Source organism: Nuphar pumila, chromosome 6 (genome assembly GCF_984573655.1).
Source record: "Nuphar pumila chromosome 6, dmNupPumi1.hap1.1, whole genome shotgun sequence".
Taxonomy (NCBI): domain Eukaryota; kingdom Viridiplantae; phylum Streptophyta; class Magnoliopsida; order Nymphaeales; family Nymphaeaceae; genus Nuphar; species Nuphar pumila.
Genome location: NC_143254.1, coordinates 5,911,145 through 5,913,656, shown reverse-complemented (window position 1 = coordinate 5,913,656; position 2,512 = coordinate 5,911,145). Strand labels below are relative to the sequence as shown.

The following is a 2,512-nucleotide window of genomic DNA, read 5'->3' as shown; positions in this document are numbered from 1 at the left end:
ATTTATGAGCCCACCCTAGACAGAGCTCGTGATGACGAAGATGACAACAATTTTCTCTGCTTTCTACGAGCATGCCTACCCAATCGCGCCATCAGTCCGCCATGAGAATTAGCGCTAAAAGAATCATACGTTTGATCAACGATTTAATGCATGAAGTCAGTAGCAGTATTCGCTCCCCTATACAAGCGTCGTTATGGTCATAATATGTAAGCATATTCAGCTTAATTAAGATCCCCGGACATGGTGACCGGCCACTATCTTCCCTCCAGTTCGAAAAACCACAGATTTCTTTACATTTGTCCAAACAGTCTAAAGAAATGCTATAACACCAACAAGTTGAATTGTTAAATAATGGAAGAGACAGTTAAAAGCTGCACTAGTCATTTGGTGAGTGGCAGTAGATTTCGATCAATTAATTGCTTGGAAGTCGTTCGCTTTTTTACGGTTCACCGACAGGTGCTTTACTCTTCCTCTCCTTTCATTATTAGTAGCTGTGGTAGGCTGGCTCTGCGCCCATTTCACTTCTGCAGAGTACTTTCTCTCATTGAGAAGAGACAGACTCTGTGTCTCATTTGATAAACTCTCTGACCCCTTAGTCAGTCTGAGCAATCATGGTACAATCAAAGAAGTTCAGAGGAGTAAGGCAGCGCCATTGGGGATCATGGGTCTCAGAAATCCGTCATCCACTCCTGTACATATATATACACACACACGGTCACACCGTTATTCTTATCATACTCTTTTTTCCTTTTTCCATTTGCTCTGAAAGATGCCCACCTTGCTTTTTCCTTTTGGTTTGTTAAATTCTTTCCATTACTTTTTCCTCGATATTTTCTTTGTACATGTTGAATTTGGATAAATGGTACCAGTGTAGTTTACTCAACATTCCACTGCATCCATTGTATTTTTGGGGGTGTTTTCATTGCTTCCTTTTTGGTTCTTGATCAGTTAGAGTTAGATTTTCCTTTCACATCTCACGGACGTGAAATGGGAACTTTATACAGCATACTGCAGTCTGTCATTTGATTGCTTTTGAAGCTAATTAAGACAGTTGATACTCTTCTCTTTTCCCAATGTTGATATGGATTTGGTAGGAAAAGGAGGATCTGGCTCGGGACTTTCGAGACGGCGGAGGAGGCGGCAAGAGCATATGATGAGGCGGCCGTACTTATGAGCGGACGGAACGCGAAGACAAATTTCCCGGTGGAAAGCATTCTGTCATCGGATCCCGGCGAGAGCTCATCATCATCGTCGTCATCATTGGCTGCTGCAGGAGGGATGTCTGCCATCCTTAACTCAAAGCTCCGGCGGAGTTGCCACTCACCATCTCCATCATTGACATGCTTGAGGCTTGATACCGAGAATTCGAACATCGGGATATGGCAGAAACGTGCAGGTGCAAGGTCGGATTCGAATTGGGTCATGACAGTCGAGCTCGGGAAACAAGAGCCCAGTCCAACTGTGTCACAGCCACCACCACAACCACAGCCACCTCCAGCTTCAGTGGCCACTTTCAACGAAGTGGATGATGAAGAGCGGGCGGCTCTACAAATGATAGAGGAGTTGCTGATTGGAAATTAACCACTATGCATTCTCTTGTCTACCACTCTTCTCCCCTGCTTTTTTAGTCTTGATTTAGGCTGCCAAAAAAAAAAAGTCTTGCAGTATATCGTTTCATTTAGCTCTAAAAGTTGTCAGACATATGCATATGCATGATTTACGTCTTCTAATCATAGATCGTGTATAAGTGCTCTCAAGTCTTATATAGCATCGTATTGGTTTTGAATACTTTCCTCAGGGTTATTTATAATCATGTGTACGTATTTGGAATTATGATTACGTACAAAATATCTTGTGGATTTTTATTTTCCTTCTCCTTTTCCCTTTCCAATATCTGCTAGAATATCATCTGCGCGGCACGGCTTTGAAAGGGCTTGTAAATTAAAGAGAAAATCGTTGGCAAAATGTAGAGCTTCTCATTCAAGGATTAGAACATAGCTTAATCTTTCTAGTTTTGTAATGATCCGTGGGTTTTTAGTGCAATGTGCTTCTTCAATCTTGGATCCAAATACGCTCCTAGATTTTTCCTGTGCCTAATGGTATAAATCACCGTGTCTGCTACATTCCGACGATGCACATTCTTGGTTCATGCTATACTACCTTAAGCATGCTCTCTCTCTCATGTGTGTCTTTGTTTTTTTTAACAAGTGTTTGTTGGTTGATTGGGCTTCATCAAATAAGGATTAATTTGGGTGCCGCCCACAGTTCTTGATACGGCACCGACTGTTTGCAACTATATATATATATATATATTAAGTGCATGGATATATTTAAGCTAAACATACAATAAACCCAAGTTTGTGCTGCTGATATTAAAGTATACTGTCTTGAAGCAACAAAACAAAAAAGGGGATATCTCATGATGTTTAGGTTGACACGAACATATCATGTAACCAACAAATTAATGTGGTTACGCTATTAAGACAACGTCATGATTCCCAAAAGCGAAGCA

At 41.2% G+C, this 2,512-nt stretch overlaps 1 protein-coding gene across 1 annotated transcript; it reads left to right on the top strand.

Annotated features, from left to right (window-relative positions):
• Positions 1-514: 514 nt before the first annotated feature.
• Positions 515-1,848, top strand: LOC149833753 (ethylene-responsive transcription factor WIN1-like). The gene is made up of 2 exons (XM_090011000.1): positions 515-691; positions 1,095-1,848. The coding sequence occupies exons 1-2, from the start codon at positions 612-614 to the stop codon at positions 1,579-1,581; spliced, it is 567 nt and encodes a 188-aa protein (XP_089867126.1). The 5' UTR covers positions 515-611; the 3' UTR covers positions 1,582-1,848.
• The last annotated feature ends 664 nt before the right edge of the window (positions 1,849-2,512 follow it).